The sequence below is a fragment of the Artibeus jamaicensis genome, unplaced genomic scaffold, assembly GCF_021234435.1.
Source record: "Artibeus jamaicensis isolate MK-2021 breed Jamaican fruit bat unplaced genomic scaffold, CSHL_Jam_final contig_594, whole genome shotgun sequence".
NCBI lineage: Eukaryota > Metazoa > Chordata > Mammalia > Chiroptera > Phyllostomidae > Artibeus > Artibeus jamaicensis.
Window position 1 is genome coordinate 637,831 of NW_026521898.1, and position 22,089 is coordinate 659,919.

General features: G+C 37.0%; 1 protein-coding gene across 1 annotated transcript in view; it reads right to left on the reverse strand.

Moving 5' to 3' along the window:
- Window positions 1–22,089, reverse strand: part of GMDS (GDP-mannose 4,6-dehydratase) — a 711,168-nt gene that overhangs the window by 360,438 nt on the left and 328,641 nt on the right. The window contains exon 7 of the mRNA XM_037128689.2: window positions 21,902–22,029. Within this exon, the coding sequence (XP_036984584.1) occupies window positions 21,902–22,029 (128 nt within the window). The remainder of the gene's footprint in view (window positions 1–21,901; window positions 22,030–22,089) is intronic.

Consider the following 22,089-nt stretch of genomic DNA (forward strand, 5'->3'; position numbering starts at 1 on the left):
AGTGCTAAACTTGAACAATCTAATACTTTTATCATGTGCAGTCTACAATGAACACTGCCAACAATGCATAAAGGAAAAACTGTCTGATATTTTAGCACATAACACAGAGCAGCAATCAACGCCATATTTTTATAATAACCCCCTCGGCTTTAAACACATTTATTACCATTAAAAATGTTCATAAAGAATTCATGCTAGTAAGTATGATGTCAAATTTCATAAATCATGCTGCTTTTGAAATAACATATATTGAAGTACATACGAATTAAAAAGTACACATATTATAAATATATGGCTAGATGTATTTTCAGAAAGTGATCATGAAGTTTTATGGTCAATCTCTACCAATCTTTAAAATAATGTGACAATATAAGATGGTAGTGGAAAGAAAAAAACAGTAGCCAAAAAAAGCTAACAGGTTTTTTTTTAAAAAAACATTTTTTTTTCTGGTTCTGGCTGTACAACATTGGATAAAGCATTGACTGTTTTTTGTGGGTTTTTTGGTGTTCATTTTCACATCTAATTGGATCATTTTCTAAGTGTACCTTCTAGTCTAAAATGTTATACACTGAAATGTAGGCTGCCTACCTTCAAGAAAGTGTTCTGGATGATATCACTTAAAGAGTTTTTCAGGCAACTCATTTAGGTTAATATGCTATAATAACACACTACTATACTAGAGAAAGTTAGGTTATGCTGCAACCTTTCATTCCTTCCCAGGCCATTTCCCTCATCCTGATGTGCTTATTACTGAGTTAGACACTGAAGAAAGCAAATAAAACACACCACTCTTCCCCTTGAGAAATTTGTAATCTGCCTGGATAGACAGACACATAAACAACTAAGTAATAAATCACCAGAGGCTGCATGAACTGAGAAAACAGGTAAGGCAGAAGGCTTATCATGGGTGCTGAGAAGACTACAGTCTAAAGATAAAAGAGCACAATTTTATTTCATGATAAAAATACTCCCAATTGAAATATAAAAAATAGTTTAATGGAGTAGAAAATCAGGTAGGGAGAGTTCCATAGCACATGCTGTGTCATGTATCAACTGCAAACTGGCTCAAAGTTCTAGAAGCATGTAATTAAAGTCTGTATACTAAGAGTTGAGTGTGCAAGAGTATTTAAAATAGGCAATAGGGAAGGTTTGTTCTCTAAATTTCCCAGCTCTTAAAACCCAATCTTCACTCTAGAGACACAATGACCTGGGCTTTTCAATCCCACAGAGTGTCAGGAAAATTTAAGTGTAGAATAAAAAGCAATGGTAAATTTGAAGGTTACTTTTGGACTAAGCAATAAAGCAAGAAATAGCAATCTTTTTGAGAAATCAATTATCTGAACTAATAAAAATGTAAGTTTACGGTGAATTATCTTTTTCTAGATAACCAACTAAGACAAGTAAAGTGTCCTTCAGGGAGGCCTTAAAAACCCAACAGCATGTTGCTATTAACAACCCCAAATGATCTATTAGTCCTCAGTAATCTCAAGATAAATATGTTACCTCATAATCAGGAAAATAACTGAAATTGTTATTTCTGAGAAATTCCAGAAGTATGCTGAAAGGTCTATTTAAATTACTACTTTGGTCACAAGCTATAGGATAAAATTACTACTTCAGCCACCAGATTATAGGATAAAAAATGCTAAGAAATTATGTACAAACTCATATAATGTGGCAATTAAAGAGTTCAGTAGATTTAAAAAATCCATATAACTAGATATGGGTATATATTTAAATATGTGGGTCAAATAATACATATAAACCATTCAGATTACTTTAGTTGAAACCACAAAGTTTCTCTAAAATTTGTTTTTTATATATACTGTTTAATTATTTAAGTTAATAAAAAACAAAGTTTTTAGGTCCAGAATGTAAACATCAACATAGTATAGTCAGGAAATCCACCATTCTGGGAAAAGCTAAACTTTCCATTGATAAAGGCTGAATGTTAATATAAAGACATGCTGTAAAAATAGCAAGCTCTCACAATGAACCTCACTTTTTCCTGTCAAAGTATTCCAATTACTAGCACTAATGATCTATTATAGATTGTACAGCAATCAAAAGGTTCACTTGGTTTTATTTATAAAGTTTCTAAACAACTGACTTTCAGATATTCAGTAAGGAAAGTGTACATTTTGCTACAGAGAAGGCTGTTGATGTATTTATTACCAGTCTTTAATGGTACCACCTTCTTCTTCTTCTTCCTTTCCGAATTTAGAATCTAGTCTCTCTCCACAGTGGTAAATATTAAAAGTCTCACAAAAATATGGCAACTACTTCATGGTTCTAAATTATTTTATATCTTGTTTTCTATTTCAAATGCAGTGTTTTGTTTGTACATATGGAAAATTAGTTCATGTTGCATATTCACTTTCCTATGATCTGTTCAATGGTCATTTAATTAAAGGCCCTTTTCTGGGTGGATATGTGGAATCACACAAAACTGATGGAAGAACTTGCGGTAAATCCTAATCCAAAAGCTATTCCCATGTAATTCAGCTTTCGGTGAATAAAAACACCTCAAAAGTGTTTTACCTGAACAGCTTTTTCGGTATAAAAAATTTACAAGCTCAATGTGAACCAGACATTAATTTTATTACAATACTTTTTTTTTTTACAATGAAAGATCCTTTACTTGGTTCATTTTTTTTCTTTTTGTCTCCTCAATTAAAACTTTTGCACAGTTGTATTTTCCTTCTACTTAAATACTGTATATACACAGCCTGACAGAATTTTTTCCACATTGCCAAACTTGTTCTATTCCCTTGAAACTAGATGAAGTCCACTCAGATGTGCTGATGGGAGCCTCCCTCCCCCTCCGTGTCCTCCCAGCCTTGGATGCCTTTCCCATCCTCCTTCAGCATATTCTTGGGTGGGCAGAAACCTGGGGAGACACAGCCACCATGCAGCTTACTACTCTCCTGAAGCACATCTGGGCTTTATATCAGGCCTTTAATTAATCCTCAGTGAAAGCCAAGCTATGACATTTTGACTGGGCAGGCTCCAGTCCTGGACAGGTCTTGATTTATTGCGACTGAGTCTCAACTAACTTTGATTTATTTCAGCTCTGGGGAGAAGGGCAAGCTCAGAACAGAAAGGCGCTGTTGAATGCAGAACACGTGATGTCAGAACAGGACCTCCAACTTCTGAGGGCTGTAGGACAAACGGTTCAGAACAGCCTCTGAGAAAGCCATTTTTTTAAATGTAAGATTTAAATGGCACAATATAGTATAAAACAAAATAAACGCTATCCTAAAGAGAAAAAGGTTCCCGAAAGAGCTGACTGATTGGAGCAGGGAAGGGACAGTTCCCAGTGGGGCACTGTGTTAATGAGAGCCCTCATTTGCATGCAGGGAACTGTGGTCCAGGCAAGCCCCTCTTTTCTAGCTGGCAGGAAAATATTCCAGGAAGTCATTCCTCCTCAGCAACACCAAACATCTTTTGGCTAATTAAGTAAGGATAGGTTTCCCATGCTTTTTTTCCCCCCAGGCATACAGAGTAAGTCCAAAGAAGGAACATTTATTTAATTAAACAAAGACAAAAGAGTTAGTGAGCTTAAATAATGAATTTGTTTCTGTCACTGGAAGGCTATCGCTGATACCCTTTCCTGGTGGAGAATTTGGAGCATGCTGGGCTCACTGCCACCTCATGGAGCATAGCCACGTCAACATGGTAACCCTAAATGCCACCTGAGCATGCACAGATAAGAATCCAGCTGATGCTTCTCTACAGCTTCAACTCTCCTGGCCTAATGGCCAGAACACAGAGAGCAGGAGCTTCTACTACAGGGTCTCTGACTGCTGACAAAGCTCTCCTTCCTCCCAGCAGAGCAACAACCTGAGGGCATGGTCCTGCCTAGTGTCAGAAGAAAACATGGGTGACAAAGGAGAACTGTCAAAAGCTATTAGAGGCAAAGTTAAGTTCCCTGAAGAGAGAAAATGGTAGAAGAAATGGGTTACAAAAGAAATAAGAGGGAAGGGGATAAGGCCATAAGAGGTAAAGAGAAGTAGCATGGCCTAAGAGTGGGAAGCCGTAAGCTTTGGCATGGGTGACACATATTTTCTACTCCATTACAGCTACTATCTCCATGTGCTCCGGGCAAAGTACTTAAGCAAGCTAAGCCTCCTCTTCATTGGCAAAATGGGGACAATGATACTTATTCTGCATGGCTGCTTTGAGGAGCAGAGGAAACACTTATAAAGCTTTTACTGTATTAGACACGGGGCACTCCTGGTGATGAGGACACAGATGAGGAGACAGGGACAGAGGAAGAAAAGGTATCCATGTTCATCTGTGTAGCAGTCTATAGTACTGACATACACTTTGGGTGTTGGTTGGTGAAAATGACCCTGAAGGGATGTCTGTGAGCAGATGTGTAGGAGTCTCTGAGAAGAAATGCCCAGGTATCTGCAACTACCATTGGTCATTCACAGAAAGTATTCACTGACTCTTTCTTCACAGAGCCACACAGAAAGCTGTTCCTAAAGATACAATAATATTATTCTACCTAGCAAAAACTACTGAATGAATGACACTTGTGACAAGAATTAATATAGCTATTACACTTGAAGTTTAAGTTGATAAACAGATTTGTTTGGTATGCAGCACCTTACAGAAGTGCCATCATATATCAGATCTGGCTTCATTACACCATGTATATGTAGAGATACCGTCATATGGGTTTCTGCAAATGGTCAATGGCCAACTTAGAGGGGTGGTGTGTAAGAGCTCAGTAGATGAGTTCCAAGTATGCAGTGAGTCTTGCACTTTGAAATCCAAAGAATCTCTGAGATTCTTCAGTAAGATTTAGGCCATGCCAAAACACGAATTGCTGGAAATTAAATAAGCACAGTTGAAATTAACAACTACATAATAAAATCTATTTTTGGGGGGTCATTGAAGCCAGCATATTCTAAATTTTATGGTCTTTTTTCAAACCTGAAGTCAAAGATATTTGAATAACTCTACTTACTGATTTTGGAAATCAATCTGTTTTCATATAGTTTCTCAAAGATGTTCTGAGACCATGGGGAGGTTGTGGAGGCCCAGGTGAGACATGCTGCACATTCAGAAGACCTGTTCTGCACATACAGAACCCTGGATCTGCACCCTAGGGTTTCCTGCAGCATTCTGGGCTGAGAGGAAGAAACATAGGAAGCAGCAAGAGTGAAGGGGTCTGAAAAGAACTTTTCCTCTTCTCTGTGAGTCCAAGGCTCCCTAAAACACAGCCTGCAAGGTCCTTCTCACTAGCCAGTCATCCACCCAATGAAGTAGCACGAAAGGGAAGAGGACCTGTGGCAGAGTTCTCTCCATGCATGGCAGACCCGACTCTTCAAGAAGGCAGAAGTCAGATGGCATGTGTCCCTCTGCCTGGCCATTGAGTGTGAGGGCTTAGACACATGAAAAAAGCTGTTGGCTCACATGCAACCAGATTCCATCATTTTCTTTATCAGCCTGTGAACAGGAGGATGGGGTTGAGGGTATTATGTCCATTTGCCTTGTACCTGCAAGCTCACCTCCACCATTTTTTTCTGTTTTCCTCTACATGGTTTCTGTGCCATTTGATTGCAGACTTCTAAGGGAAGGTGACTGCATATAGGTTAGTGCATGTGTGTCTGCATCTGATGTGCATCTGATGTGCATCACTTTAACTGCCACCACGCAAACTTGGACATGAGTTCTCCCAAACCAAGGACCACACAGTCCTGTGTATCAATTTTCAAACTGGAGTTATAGCACAATTTAAACAAACAAGCAAAAACAAACCTGGCACAAAGCAATAAATTGTGACCTACCTATGAGTAGAAATAATTTTCTAAAAAATATTTTAGAAAGACGTTTTGTTTCCAAAATAAAAGACTGGATACCTACTTTAGGCCAGTACAATGATGAAGTAAGGGAACTATCCTGGCAATGCTCTACCTTGAATTTTTTTTTTTTAACTAAAATAGGTTAACACTTTTCTTGTAGAATATAGTATATTTATTTTTCCAATAAATAGCTCAATAACTTCAAAAACCAAATGTCAATGACACATTCACTTGCACAAGGCAAGGTTGTCATAGCACTAACAAAAAAGCCTTCTTTCTTGTGAGCCAGGTTGCTCTCTCTAGGAATGTACATTTTACAAAAACATAAATAAAGAAAATTTTGAATAAATTAATATGTGGTTAAAAATAATATGATGTATATCTAGAGAAAATGCCTAATCAATAAGTGAGCTATACCTTTTTTATACTTTCCTTTTCTTACATTTTTCTCTTAGAAGTTTCACCTAAGGTTTCTTTTTGCATGTAATTTATGAATATTGACCAGGTTTGCTCTGAATTTCTTTTGGTAAAAAGTATTTATTAAAATAAAATACTGTCTGTGAGATGCATGTAATTGGGATTATGAGATAAAGTCATTAATGACTGTATAATTTTAATGATAGAACCATCCAGAAAAGAGTCAAGAGGTCATGGAGAGTTAGTCATTCCATTCAGCGGTATTTCTTTCCTCTTCTTCTGACCCCCACTCTAATCTTCAAACAGACACTCAGCAATAGAAACCGTGAGCTGTTTGCTTCTCAGCTCAAAGGCTACAAGGTAGATATGGAGAAGTAGGCATTTTGCCACAGGCATTTCCTCACACACAGTTGCACATAGATGTGAATGACATGTAGCATGTTGCTTCTTCATACTTTTAAATAACTAAAGGTGAGAGCAGAAATCTAAGACTCAGTGGTCTGGGGTTAAAATCCCAGATGTGTCCTAGACTCAGGACTGACCCTAAAGACCATACTCACTTGCAACATAAATTGAACCTTTAAGGATTTAAATGTTCCCCATTAACTTTTATTGGTCTCAATTTGTAACCTTTCTATTCTTCTTAATTTTTTTAAAGAGTATTCCCTTCAACTCTGCATACCTTAAAGAAGCATTCAGGCTCAGCAAGGTCTTGGAGGGATCACAGACTGGTCTGTGGGGGGAAAGCGGCACAAGGAACTGCATTCCCTGGTGCAGAGTTTCTTTGAATGTCTTTAAACCCTTTATAAGAAATAGTAAGTCTGAGGTAACATTTTCAAACTTATGGGAAGAATCACAGATCTCATATTCCTATTATTTTAGTGCCTACCATAACTAACTATTAAAAAGAGGTGACCTAATTAATAATTTTGGAGGGGCTCTAACTTCTTTGAGTCTTTCCTAAGTGCTTGGACAAATTAGGTTAAGCACTTTAAATTTATTATTGTAACATTTGTCAAATGTAGTACCCACTGTTTATTCAACATGATACCTATGAAAAAGAAAGAAAACAATGCCATGGGATCTTCCTCCTTGCATCGCCTGTGTATCTGACCTACTATGTGATTGGTGATGTGCCTGGAAGGAAGGAAAGAGGTAGACACATGAAAACCTTTGATTCCAAAAGCCTTTGATTTGTTTTGATTATAAAAACAACATTACAATAAAAAGTAGCATTTTAGAAAATGGAAAATAAGCGCACATTTGATTACGAATTTTTTAAAATTTGTATAATGTTACCACATAAAAATACAGAATTTCAATTCCTCATGCACATAGCTTTATGAAGCTATATGTAATACGTAGTGGATTCCTGAGTGCACTGAAAAGCCAAGGCAGCATCCATTACAAACCATCTGTCCAAAGTAGGCTTACCTTACCCTTGTCATACCAAAGAGGAACTGAATATAGAGAGTACTTTGGTTGTAAAATTTGCTTACTGACATTATTTATTGTTCATTTTATCCTTTATTGTTAATTGTTATTTCATTTTTTAAGAAAACACATTATTATATATACATAATAGAATATTATTCAGCCATAGAAAAGAATGAAATGTAGCCATTTGTGACATCAATGGGCCTTGAGGACATTATGATAAGTGAAATTAATCAGACAGAAAGACACAGGCTGTATGTTCTCTATTATATGTAGAATCTAAAACAACAACAACTAACTCCTCCACTCCTCCAGCTCATAGACACAGAGAACAAACTGGTGGTTGCCAGAGCCAAGGGGTAAAGGGTAGGTGAAATGGGTGAAGGTGGTTAAAAGACACAAACTTCCAGTTATAAAATAAAAAGGTTCTGGAATATAATGTACGGCATGGTGACCATACCAAATAAAACTGTATTGTTTATTTGAAAGTTACAAAAAGAGTAAATCTTAAAGGTTCTCATGACAAGAAAACATTTTTGTAACTATATATGGTGATAGATATTACCTAGACTTACTGTGGTGGTCATTCTGTGATATATACAAGTATGCTATATACCTGAAATTAATATAATATGTCAACTGTATCTCAGTTAAAATAAAAAACCTAGTTATTATTAATCGACCCTTTAAGAAAACTTATATGTTGTAAACCTGTCTTGACGATATTCTTAGACACTTCAATGGCATGCAAAATTGGTAGCCCAAATCGGTAGCCCGCTATTTAAAGGTCTTTTAAAATCAACCTTGCTTCCTCAAAGAATAAAATGGTGTAATGCTTTTTAAAAGAGTAACTTCTAGTTACAGAAAAAAAATGCTATATCAAAAATGACAATAATATGCTTTTTTTTCACCTTGGAAACTTTACACTTGAAAGAAGCCTATAGTATAACTTTTCCATTACTCCCGTTGAATTCTAAGACCACCAGTGTAAAGGCACCACTCAGAAAAACCACAGGCCTGGCCCTGCTAGAATACACACATAGTTGCTGAGGAACAGGAAATAGGCCAGATGGTTCTGCTGAGGGAAGCACTTTTACTCTTTATAAAACCAAAAAAGCCCTAATAGGTCAAACACAAAAGTGTAGACATGGTAAAACGAAAAGCTAACAGGTGAGTTATGTAAATGAGGCAAGCATAATTGTATATTATGCCTCCATTTACACCAGTAAACAGGTGTAGGGGGAAAACAGAGGAACATAGCATAAAACAGTAGAGCTATACCATAGATTTGAATGATTTTCCTGACAGGGAGAAAAGCTACTTACAATCCTTAAACAGGCACTGAGGCAACATTTTGGAAACCAACAGCATATGATTTGTGTTAGACTGAGTACCTATGAATTATCATAAAAACTTTAAAAAATGAACTTTTAAATACAGAGCATAAAGTAACTACAGTTTATACTCTGACTTCTTGCACATCCAATTAATGCAGTTGTTTACAATCACAAGAAACACAAATGTGGGTGAGACCACAATGGACACAATATTCTGGGGGGAGGCAGGGAAAAGAAAGAGCCTCACACTCTGCGTCTACTCAGGCCCTCCCTTACTCACTGTGGCCAGAGCACAACCACAGCTCTGCAAACACGCGCCTGGACATAAGCATGTGTCTCCTACAGCACCCACTCTCTTGTCTTCCTCAATTAGAGAGGGTCTAAGAAGCCAAAAATCTGGCTTCGTGATCCCCCCTATAAAGCAGAGTGGCCATGGGTCATGGCTGTGGATAACAAAATGCTAGTGCTGGTCACCCAGAAATTTGTAGGCTTCTTTTCCCTGATACAAGCATGAGGGGAACTGCACAGGACAGCTTGGGCTATGTGGCATTGGGGCTGCAGTTGGTGGCAGCTGCCACCCTGGGGTCATGAGAGAGGGAATAATCAGAGATTTGGTCCCAGCATCTATGAATCACACAGTAGCCTGCACCTACCCCAGGGTATCTGTTGTTGAGTAAAAAGGAGCCCCTAGTAGGTAGGCTCTCTGTCATTTGCAGCTGAGTATAATTCCTAACTGATGCATGAATCACCTAGATGACTCATCTCCACAGCTGTGGCAAAATGCATCCTGTAGCACTTTCATTGGTCATGTGATCTGATGGATGTTACAGTGCAAAGACTATGAAAGACGAATTAAGTTTAGGCTGTAAACTATCTGTTTTACTTCCAGTCAGTAAATATCTCTAAAGAATTAATGGCTTCACCTCCTAGATAAAGGGGCTGGATAGGATAATAGTATGAAGTTGCTTCCATTTTTAAGTTAAATAAATCAGTGAAGCAAAGAAATGCATGCCAATCAGGCCAAAGTTTCAGGTGTTCTGAAGGATACTGGGGGCTACCAAAGGGGGTCAGACACAGAGAGTGGCTTCCCAGACAAAATGGGATAGAGGCTTTGGCAGAGACATGAAGAGATGGGAATAGAGGGCTATGGAACTACAAGGGAAATGGGCAATTCTGGTTAAATGGCCAGAAAGAAGGGTAAAAGGAGGAGGTAGTTCTGGCTGATGCCAGGTAAGGAGCAGAATTTTGAGGAGAAATGAGCAGAGACAAGGCTGGTTCAGCCCCAAAACCCAGTGGGAACCAGGCACCAAGCAAGAGCGCATTCAGGTATATCTGAAGCAAAGGGCTTGACTAGATGAAGCTTAAAAAAGAAATGAGGGGCACTGACAAGGATCCTGAATGTAGACATCCAATCACCAGACTTTATTCTGTGGTGGAGACTGGGATAGTCTCTATGGAGAAATAAGATGAAATACAGTGTGGAAGATAGAGAGAGCTAGCTCGCCAATGTGCAGGGCATGGAGCAGGCTCTCAGTGAAGGGCTGACAGATAAATGCACAGCACAGAGGCCTGATCTGAGACAAACTAAGTTATTTTATGTATCCAAGTCTTATTTATATTTTTTATTTTGTTTTTGGGGGAAGAAAGGGAGAATAGCATTTATCTCTACTGTGAAAAAAAGTTTGTAAAGAGTGTCAAATAGTTTATACATCTCAATGCTCAGCAAGGTCTTAAACTTGGAAATAAAAGCCAAAAGTATATTTTAATTAATGGTATTTCAGATTCAGAAAAGATGTTTCCTGTAAAAAAAAAAACAACATATGACAGAATAGTTCAAAAAGTAAAGGGGGGCGTCCTGCAGGCTATGCTTTCTCAGCTATTCAAACAGACTGGCTAGCTGCTACCTGTGCAAGAAAAGGAACCACATACTAAACCCGACAAGCTCAGAAGAGGCCTGTATGGCAGCCTTACAAACTCGGAGACTTAAAGCAGCCACATAGGATCGTTTAAAATTAAAACCTTTCTAACTAAAATTAAGTCATGGCAGATGGTCATGTGTAAAGCCGACATTTTTCCCTTATGAAAGTCAGTCTTTACCTTAACTGAGCCTGTGTGTTGTCTTTTTGCATCTATGACAACACACCTGTGGAATGTCAGATTTCCTTTTCTGAACACTCAAAGCATGGGCACCGCCCCAGGGAGAAACCACAACCCCCCTCATTGTTATTGTTATCATATTAGTTGTTAACTAGTAACAATCCTGCACTCAAATGTGTACACGTGTCTATAATTTTACCTTGCATCCAATCGCAGAGGTTTCTCTGCTTTTCTTTTTCCCGCCTCCCTAATCTATCACCAATGGATTTCTTGTAACCTCCTTAGGCCTCCTCTTTTGATTGTAATGTATGAAATAGGGTGCAAAACTGCCAATCCCCAGAGCATTTTCTCAACTCCTTGAGGTTTTGCTTCCTGGCAATTGTCATCAATTTGGCTCAAATAAACTCATAAAATTCTTACCAGTTTGAACATTTTTATGTTGACATACCTCTCAAACACAGACAAAGAGGGAAAGGTTAGCCCTACCTGAAGATCTTACAATTCTTGCTGGTGCAAAAACTGTCATTAAATATTAACACAAACATGTGATGATCATGGTTTAATTTGATCCTCTATTATCATGTTTTCACTATTCCATTGCATATGGAAAACAGCTGTAGGAAAGGTGAGAGGAAGCCCAGTAGCCACCTATTCACAACACAATGCTGTGTACATGGTACATAACAAGTAAAGGGTGTATCACCAGCAGTTTATCACACTTTAAGAGGATCTTCATCATGCCAGACCAGGTGGTTAATACTCGAAACACTGTTAACACTCCTGTTAACACAGGTAAGAGTTTTTTGATAATATCCACCAGCCACTGAGAGAGAGAGAGAGAGAGAGAGGAAGAAGAAGAAAGAAGAGGAGGAGAAAGAGGGAGAAGGAGGAGAAGGAGGAAAAAGAGGGAGAAGGGGGAGGAGAAGAAGAGAGGGAGGAAGGAAGGAAGGAAGGAAGGAAGGAAGGAAGGAAGGAAGGAAGGAAGGAAGGAAGGAAGGAAGGAAGGAAAAAGGGAGGGTTAGGGACACAGGGAAGCTGTAGAAAAAAATGCCTTTGAAAATGCCTTATTGAACCTCTCCCACTTAAAAAAAATGTTTGTGTAATGTAAGAATTACAACAGGGACACTGAAATAAAAAAAAGAAAGAAAGAGTGAGAGAAGGAGAGAGAGAGAGACTGAGGAAGGGAAGGAATGGTGGTTTACCGTGAGTTAGGAAACCCTACTGAAATGCTTAGCTAAGCCAATCCAATTTGAGCTCCAGTAGACTTCTAACATCCAGAGCCCTATATCACACATAATTAAACAAGCAAACTGGTCATTCATTAGGGCTAATTTAATAGATGACTCACTAGGCCCAGCCAGTGAATGCGGCTTTGGTTTCCCAGTGGCTTTTGCAGATAGTTAACTACAATGGAGCTCTCAGCTGCCACTGACAAAAGGCAATGGAATTTAAATCACCTATGACATTTCTTCAAACTTCTTCAGTTTTTTGAAGATAAGGATCAAATGAAATGATTTCTGTTAAACCTATATTTCTTGTACAGAGCTGGTATCTTCTTCAAATTATATGATTGTACAACTATTAAATTAATACTTCAGAAGAAGTCTCCTACTATTTGACCTGGCCTTTTAACTTTTGGCTTTTCAAATGTTTTACAGTTTGGTTCTAACTCAATTTCTCGTATTTGTGTTTTTTGTTTCACAAGACAGATAGAGAAGGCTATTAGTAAAATACTAGTTTATTTGTAATTCTTAGTGAGGGGTAATGGCCCTTCTTTAAGGATTACCATTTCAAGTCAGTGAAAAAAAATGGCTTTAAAATCTCGGGAGAATGACTAATATGCCAACAGTCGACCCAGAAATCTTGTGCTATATCACAGTACAAGAGGCTGCACTGAAGAGTAAGTGAGGGGGGCTCTTATAGAAAGTGTAAACAATAATTCCTGCTCTCAAAACCACAGCCTGAAGTTTGTTAGAAGAATCAAATCCAAAGATGAAATGATAAAGCAAACACAAATACAAAAGGATAACCTTTAGCAGTTTAAAAAACACCTGGTGAAAGCTTTGCATTTTGTTTTCAAACTTGAAATTTAAGATACAATGAAAATCAAGTAATTCTTAACTAAAAGAGAATCTATAAGAAGAAAACAAACCTATGAAACCATGAAGCCGCTGGGATCCTGATCTGTGCCTTGGCACTAATGAAAAGGAGGGAGACGCAATGGCCACACCCAGATGAGTATCTGCATTGTATGGAAGTGGTTACAAAATGGCCAAGAGACAAGGACCAGACCACCGTCACCTTCCAGGAATGTAACCTGCCTCCCCCAGGCTCCACCCAGGTAACCCACACACCACCAGCCCCCGGACTGAAGCACACCTCTCTACTTCATTAGTAAGTGCTAGAGGATGGACCTGGGAACAGGGATCTATGTTCCGAATCTGGCTAATGTGCAGCAAATGGAGGAAACGAAATTACACACTCAGAGAACCAAAAAAGATACTGCAGAATGTTTCTTCCAACTGCATAGTTTGCATAGATTTTCTACAACTGCTATCAAATACCTCTAGGAATCTTTAACTTCACATTTACATGTAATTAAGAAAAAGAAGACTATTGCTATTAGAAAATAACCTGCTCTTAATTTATGTGTGTGTATGTGGGGTAGTGGAGGGGATCCAGACTGGAAGGAGGATAGAGAGAGGGGAAGAAATGGATGAATGGAAGTTTTCCAGAACAGTAAATTTGTGATGGAAATTGTGCTCTATTCTAGAGGATTCTCTATCAAATGAGACTCTTGGAAACTGGGAGATGTGATCGCACAAATGAGAGGTTTCTGAATCAGCAGATATCAGTGTAATCAGTCACACTGAGGGACATTCGATTTTCTAAACTAATGCTGGTTTTGTGATTTAAATTTTTTTGTTTTATATATCAGGGCAAGTGTATCATTCTTCCTATTTTTTTCCATGTGCTCAGAGAGCTTCCTTTCAAAAATAGTAAAGTCTTACTAATAGTATAATCTATAGATAAATGGGGAACTTACCATACTATAAAAATATATGAATACTTTTCACTTTTTCTTTATGGCCCATATGCAGTAAGAGAGAATACTGCCTGAAAATATTTTGCTGGGATCATGGAAACCCATCAAAACTAAAACTGAAACTCGATAAGATATTCAGTGAGAAATATTTTATGCTAAGTAGAAAACCAATCTTTTAATAGTAAGAGAAGTGAAATGCATTTCATATATATATATTTTTATATATAAATTTTATAAAGAAATGTTCAGATAAGGAAATTGTATTAAATTTAGGTATTTACTGGGAATCTGTTCTCTTCCAGGCCTGTTGGGAAACACAATTACGATAAAGAGGAATGACATCCAGCTTCTGTCTTCAAAAAGCTTCCCTGAGAGATACAGGCACAAGATCACTGACCACAACATAATCTGTGTTTGTGGAGGAGTGATTTTATTTCCAGAGATCTCAATCTACTTAGGTTATACACAAAGTAATGAACAATGACGATTTAAGCCCAACCGCTCCATAACAACAAAACTTAGCAAAAGTGATCTCAAACATTTTATGTAACTCTAAAAAGCAGCTGGGGAAACTATACTAAGAAGTAATTTCATCTCTTTCTTCAGGAACTTAACTAGTAATATCCATGTGAGGCTTATATCAACAATATGATTGAAGTTTTGCAAGTGGTTTATCAATTTCACATTGATAAAGTCCTGCTGCTGTAAAACTGAACTTTTGAATTAACTGGGTTTAGTAGAAGCCCAAGTCTATCTTTCTCTTTTGTAAAATGAAAAGGGGATCTTCAGTTCATGGTAGCCTGAATGCATCCAATGAAGCCTGTTTAGCTTGCATGCATGTTAACTCCACAGTTTCTGGAGCAACTCTGGAAACGATATGGGAAACACTTTGGAAATTTGGTGCTAAGAGAATAGTGGCTTTTGAATATTCTTTAACTACCAAAGGGCACAGAGTAAAGAACAAGAAACAAAGTTGATGATCTATTTTATAGCTATTTAACTAGCAAGTCAAAGTATCGAACATTTTTTTCTTCCCCAATATCTATTTCAAACAAGAGCCCAAAGATTGCCTTCTCCTGCAGGTGTCTGTCTCCTGGTCTCACAGCCACTGACTGCAGTAGGAGAGCAGACAGTCAGTGTGGCAGGTTAAAGTTCCCATCAGAGAGCTCCCTCAAGTTCAGATCTAACTGCTCTACAAAGCCTCAGTTATCCCGGCTTTAATACTAAAGCCCACAGGTAGAAAAATAAATAACATATTTTACAAATGCAAATGACCTAACACTCACAGAGGGGATCAAACGTTTTTCTTTGCCTAAAAAAAGAATGAGAAGAATCTTTGAGACTTCCCTTCAATGATTCCACAGCAGAAAATAAGCAGATGTTTTCTAGCACAGAGTAAATGGGAGCAGAAAATAAAATGGGTGTCTTTGGTTTAGGAAGCATTCTATTTGGAAAAGGTTTTTTACTTTGGGGCTTTGGAAGCAAAGACAAAATGAACACGTTTGTGATAAAGGGACCCTAAGGCCAAGCCTGGGAACCTGGAGCATGGGCTCCAGAGATAGCAGCAAGGAGCATTCAACTGGTCTGAGAAAGTTAGAGCAGGGCCACAGAGCCAAGGCTCTGTGAGGACAAAACACATACTTTTTTAAAGTAATTTCTTGCAACTAAGCATTGAGAAGTAGGAAAAAGACAAAAAGTACTTTAGAATGAATTTAAAAATGAGGATTTTGACAGGAGATAGATATTATTTTCTGGGTGTTCATAGGAATGGGATAAATGAAAATAGGAGAAAGACTACCTTGATTGCAAATACTTTTTTGGGGGTCCTTTACAGGGTACATTAGTGTACTAATGAAGAATTTAATATTGAAGATATATACCTTCTATAGGCAAAATCATCACTAAATTTAGATGATGTCATATTTTATGAGGTAATTAAGTCCATATCATATGTATAGTCTTGTTATAAAAATTAAATAGCCACTTTAGCTGGGGGTGGAAGGAGAGAGCTTAAGGAATCATATGGTACACTTCAAAGGTAAGGGAATGAGCATAACAATCTAAGAGGAAAAAAAGCTTTCTACACTGTTTTCCACAGACTTTTATTTCCAGGAACAGAACCATACTCTCTTAGGTACAGACAGCCATTTCGTGATCCACAATAGTATGATGATACTTGGCATCAAAAGAAGTGAGTAAAGGGTGGAGTACAAGCTTCTACCTTAATGTGGTTAATTGCCAGCCATTAGAAAATAAATGGCATTTACACAAAGTTTCATAATCCGTTTCCACAGGCACTGTATCTACTGAATATGCAACTCCACTCTGTATTCATTTTCATTCTCTCTCCACATACATATACATACTACAGTTGCCTAGAACTACTTTTCAAATTTAATGTCAGGTGCTCACGTTTCTATTTTTAAAGTTCACCCAACTGCATATGATTTAAAAATGTATCCACCTCCATGTTTCTAAATTATCTGTAGATGGAAATTTGACAAATAACCCATTTAGAAATATGGATGGTGGAGGCTTCATTTATTGAGATAACAATGTGCACAGGGCCTACAGTTTCTGGGAGTTGGAGGCATGACCACTCTCAGGGATCAATATCTGGCCAGAGGAAATAGGCAACTATGACTTTCTGCATTTCTGTTAAGTGAGGCCTTACTGAAGAATGGGTTCTGGTACCATTAATACTTAAGAGAAAAACAAAATAAAAAATCAAACTAGTCTTCCAAATATGAAAAAGAACAGGTTTCTGATGTTGCATGAAAGCATGCTTTCCCTTAAATAAAATCCCAAATGTTCAAATGGCACCCTTTTCTTCCAAATTTGTGTGAACTATCACAGAATGCAAAGTGCTAACAGCAGACTACACGGGACTAGATGAGAAAGCAAGGACTGAGAAACGATGGTCGGTTCTCCCCAACTCTGCTAACAGTCTGTTCCCCACTGCCAGAGGCTCCCCGTTTAACCCAAGGTTTCTGTTAGGAGCTGAGAACTGAAAGCTGGAATTAAAGTTACCTTACTTAAGAAGCCAATGGACAAAGGGAAAGAGAGCCACCTAACTACCCATTTCCCCCAGTACACCCTTTGCCTTGTTGCCTGATAGAGCCAATATAGTGAGTTCAGAAAGTTCTGATGGCTGAGTCAGCCAGTCTCTTCCACATATTTGTCTTTCCCCATGGACTATGTATGGGAGAAAAAGAAAAGTGACAGAAACTTAATGTTCTGTCCTGCTGCAAAATGGAAAGTTATGCAGATCCCACTGCTAATGTCCCTATTCTCCTTGCTTCACTAAAAATAAGTAGTTGTTAGTGTGGGTTAGGTACTGAGCCAGGGCTGGAGTTCTGGCTTCATTCATTTCAACTGGTCATAGTTTGGGATGAATATGTTATCTGACCTCTCTTAACCTCGGTCCCTTTTTTCATAAAATGAGATATACTCTCTACCTTTCAGGATTGTTGTACATATTATATAACACAATGTATATAAAGTCCTTAGCAAAGTTTCTGGCACATAAACAAATGCCCATCATCCAGCAATTATTATTTTCTTTTCTAAAAGTAGCTTTCTTTACTAATTAGGCTCCTGACCCCCACCTCCTACTCCCCACAAAAAAAGAAAGAAAAAGCAGAGGAAAAAAGAATATGGTGTGTGGGAGGGAATGTGATATTAAAATTCATAAATGTCCATCCTCACCCAATAATTTGAATGTCCCCTGGACTGCACCTGAACTCTTCAAGAGCATCCGTCTGGTTGGCTGTTGGCAGCGATGAGTTTTCACTGAGTGCTACTAAGAAGGGCTCAGACTTAGGTTACTTGATTGTCCGTGCATCTCAAGAGCAAGGAACCATTTTGTTAGTGGTCAATGCTGAAAGATCCTTCTAGCCTAGCCATGTTTTCTGGCTACAGTTGTGTTCTACCTAGTTTTATCAAGGTGGAATCATAATGGGACCTTGTTAACCAAATGGTTTCCGTTAATTTTATTTAAACATATGATGCCATTTACTTTTTATTAAAATGGCAGAAAGACTAAATACATTTTAGAAATCCTTTATTAACCCTAGCAGGCTATGATGCACATTCACATATCATAAGTTTTGAGAAGTCAGTCTTACAATAAAGAAATTTGCTTACCTTTGTGATTGCTGGGCTATTTGACTTTGGACAAAATTTAGAGGACTGCTATTTTTAGCAACTAGTAGAAGACCATAAGTACTCCATAGAAGATGTATTAAAGAAACAATGTCACCCGGAGTAGTGTTCAGGCACTACTGCTGACGACAAGAATGGACCCGAATGTGTTATATAAACCCCACTGTGTTCTCATGAATATGTGGAGTTGCTTCAATATATAGGGAGGGGGAGGCATAAAAACAGGCTGTGTGTTATCACAATTATATAAAAAGATAAAAACATTTCAAACATTGGAGTTGCCAATCGACTATATCCCACAAGAAATGCAAATTTTTGATAACCTGTGTTTGTGTAAATTGAGTATTTATAGCTCTGAGCCATTACCACTACAGCAATTTTTAAATATGAATTTTTTTGTTCCTTAAAATGTAACAAAAATATTAATTATAAGACCTGGTTGGTGAGTATAAGGATATTTTTGGTAAAAGTCATGCAACTATTCTGGATGTTTAAGTTGTTTATAATAAAATATTGGAAAAGATGAAACTGCATATAACTTTTTATTCTGAAACACAATAATATAATTTAATATAGTTTTTATATTCTTCATTTCAAATTGAAATACTTCTTACCCACCCAAATAATTTAAAACTAACTTTGATCTAGGAAACAAGACTATAAATGTATGTTAATGATCCTGACTCAGCAACAGGAAGTGGCTTTGTATAAACTGTTGCAAAAATGTTTACAAGGCAGAGGTAGATTCTAATCATGTTATATACAGCATATTAATGCTAATTTTTACAGGGCTGTTATTATGTCCTTTTTACAGATGGGTAAATTTAGATATAAAACCTGTCTAAAGCTGAGGAGCAAATCACTGACACAGCCTGGATCACCTACACCCTGTTTGTCCAACGCTCTCAGCTGTCCATCATGGAAATCCAACCATAAGTAAAGAAGTATGGCACTTCATCTAAAGACTTACCAACACAATACATTTGTGTATAAAGAAGGGGAGTACACAGTCACAATGTGTATAGATGAGATGCTAGTACTAGCTGTCTTGATCTGTGCTCTCAAGGCCGCCTCACTCCAAAGCCAATTGCACTGCCAGGATGCAGGCCTAGTTTAGACAAAACAACGCTTCTCTTTTTATTCTCGTGCTTTTTTATTTTAATTTTGGCAATATTTACTTTTAGTAGTAAGTCTATGAAGTGATCTTATTTTAATACATTTAAGAAGGCAAGGGATTACCATCCCTTTATATTTACCATCCCTTTATATTTCTTAAAATGGTGATAGCAAACTATGACTTCTTACTTAATGATACTTTTTTTAGAAATCAAGAACCCATAAAAGTACATATACAATGCTCCTTACATGTGTTACAGTCAGAATTCCAAGGGGATCTTTAATATTAAAACGTACTTGTATTGTGGAACAAATCAGGTCTTAATGCCAATGAGAATGACTTAATTTTTTATGTGCGTCCCTCTGTAAAATTTGAAAATTTTGTATTTTACTGTAAGGCCAGAATATCTTGCTTTTACACAAATGTTTTGACTTCTGGTATGCTGTACTGATACCATATTGTTAAGGATTCTTCAAAATGACATCATTAGGGAAAACTTTTTGAAGTCTCTGAGCCAAAATATTTCCAAAATATGTTTATTTTAAATGAATACAAATATGGGCCCTTTGTACCAAGGTTTGAGCTATACCCAGGAACAGTGAGAGCCATGGCATTTTGGGAATAAAATGACAGCAGGGTCCTTCTTCCAGATTCACTAAGCTCACAAAAGACTTTCTAGTTATTTATATATTTATTTAACAGTTTCATGCATTGTTGGTAGGTTTTTAAAATGTCATTTATTTTGTTTCCTGATTTAAAAACTTTATATATATTTAACATCAAATATATGAAAAACAGATATATGTAAAAAAGAACATAAACATAACTGGTAATAAGCATCATTAACATTTTGATGTTTCTCTCCCTATCAAAATCTATTTTTGCATTCTGATACAAACTTTTGCTTTACTCCAGTGCAAAAATATAAAATAAAATAGAATGAAATGTGATCTATTTAGTTCCTGAATTCAAAGAACAAGAGTTTGGATAAAGAAAGACAACAAAATAGCCTTCTGTAAAACTCTTAAGTATATTCAGATAGCTAGAAGGCTTACATCAAAATGATACTATTGAAGAAATGATGTACTTATTTTTTAAAAACTTGCCTCACATTTTTAAGTAGGTAAGGTCATATAGGTTACACAAATTCAGCTTCTGCTAATATCTCCCTCCTCCCATTTTCTAATAATTTCTGAAAGTGTGGCCTTTGATATTTTTTAATGTAACATTCTTAAAATATATCTGACTAATGTCATTAAATGCTTCTTTGTAATTAAAGCTCATAAGAGTATATCTAAATGTTTTAATTTTTCAATCTATATATTAAATATTGAATGTATTTAATGTTGTAATGTTCAAAATTTAAAATCTGAGCTATTTTTTGTTCATAATATAAATCAGTGCTAGGTGTTCAAGTATACAACATTTTTAATTGTTATAAACATAAATAGTAACAAATGCCTAAGCAAACCTCTGTGTTAGCAAGTGAACTACCTGTTTGCTTTCTTTTGTAAATGTTCAAGTTTCTTTCTGAATCAATGAACAAGGAAGCCAGGCCCAGTTTCCCAGGGAGGAATCCTGAAAGACGGAAACAGTCCCCCACAGCTTAGGAAATCTATAAGCACCTAAACAAGAACAAGCAAGCGCCAGGGAAAATGACAATGTCACGAACCTGCTCATTCAGATCTATGGCCACAGAACCACCATGGATATCTAAAAGCATAGTAACTAGGGCAAGGTAAAATGCAATGACTTATTTAAAGAAAGATTATACTATTTACATATGTAGCACAAACCCAATTTTAATGTGTAGTATATAAGTCTCGAACGTGACAATTTAAATTTCCTTTAAGTATGTCTATTATTCCGCAATAGCATCATTAACATCTCTATCTCTTTATTTAATGGACAAAGTACACTGATGTGAAAAGCCACACTTTAAGAAATGTGTAGGGCAATAAACAGACTCTTAAGCAACAGAAACCAAAAGCTATATAAGAATATCACTCTTAAGAGTAATTTAGTAGAATAATAAAATGTGAAGGTCTTACATTATACAAATTGAAATCAGGCCGTATTTCTTGAAGATCTGAGAACCAGTACCTTTATACCAGAAAACTATTTTCACAGTTAGTTATATGTGAATTGGGAAGGAAAGAAGGAGAAGGTGGAAAAAGTAAGAGCTGAAAAAAAACCTTTAGAAAGCGAAGAACACCATTCAAACATTTTTTTCTTCCATCATCCAAAACAATGAACAACACATTTTTTTTAAAAAGGCTCTCTCATTCAAGTAACATTCAGTATAAGCTACATGTACTGGTGGATCAAACGGCCTTAAATTGAAAGCAGTATGAGCTTAAACATATCTGCATTAGCAAAATTTTATATGCTACCACCTTTGCCACTAAAGGCCTGGGATTTAAAATACCAATCAATATAGGAATTGTTAAGAACATGAGTTAGTTCCTACCTCTACATAATCCTTGGCGTGGCCCCAATCTCGTTTGGCATCCAGATTTCCCAAGCTAAAACATTCCAGTTGTCCAAGGTAAATCTTAGCTACTGACCGACTAATTTTTCGAGTAACAAAATTAGCTCCTAAAAAGAGACAAAAGATGTATTATCAGTAGAATGCATTTGACATGTAACAGTTTGGTG